Source organism: Geospiza fortis, unplaced genomic scaffold, assembly GCF_000277835.1.
Source record: "Geospiza fortis unplaced genomic scaffold, GeoFor_1.0 C13046734, whole genome shotgun sequence".
NCBI lineage: Eukaryota > Metazoa > Chordata > Aves > Passeriformes > Thraupidae > Geospiza > Geospiza fortis.
The window spans coordinates 1-431 of record NW_005071856.1 but is presented as its reverse complement, the minus strand read 5'-3'; the positions used below and the strand labels follow the sequence as shown (position 1 = coordinate 431).

The 431-nt window shown below is 57.3% G+C and overlaps 1 protein-coding gene across 1 annotated transcript; it reads left to right on the top strand.

Moving 5' to 3' along the window:
* Window positions 1-8: 8 nt before the first annotated feature.
* LOC115949467 (mas-related G-protein coupled receptor member H-like) lies at window positions 9-386 on the top strand (the record flags this gene model as incomplete). The annotated part of the gene is made up of 1 exon (XM_031065965.1): window positions 9-386. A coding segment is annotated over one exon (378 nt), but the record flags the coding sequence as incomplete, so codon positions are not given.
* Between the last annotated feature and the right edge of the window lie 45 nt (window positions 387-431).

The following is a 431-nucleotide window of genomic DNA, read 5'->3' as shown; positions in this document are numbered from 1 at the left end:
TTTTTTCCCTCATGATGTTGGTTTCCAACCTGATCCTGTTCCTCAAGCTGCGCTGCGGCTCCCGGAGGCGGCAGCCAGGGAAGCTCTTTGTGGCCATCGTGCTCAACATCCTGCTGTTCTTTGCCTTTGGCATCCCTTTCTGCGTGGAGGTTTTCATCAATCTCCCTGATTCTGGTGATTTATTCCCAGAAGACCCCTCTTTTTTCCTGGCACTGCTGAACTGCTCCCTCAACCCGGTGATTTACGTGCTGGTGGGGAGCTGCCGGCGGCGCCGCTTCCAGCGCTCGGTCAGAGTCGCTCTGCGGAGGGTGTTTGAGGAGAAAGCCAGGAGTGATGAGGGGAGCCACGGCCCTGGGGACACTGTGGTGGAGGTGACAGCTCTGTGAGGCACTTCTGGACATGTGGCACCTCAGAGACAGCCAGAAGTATGG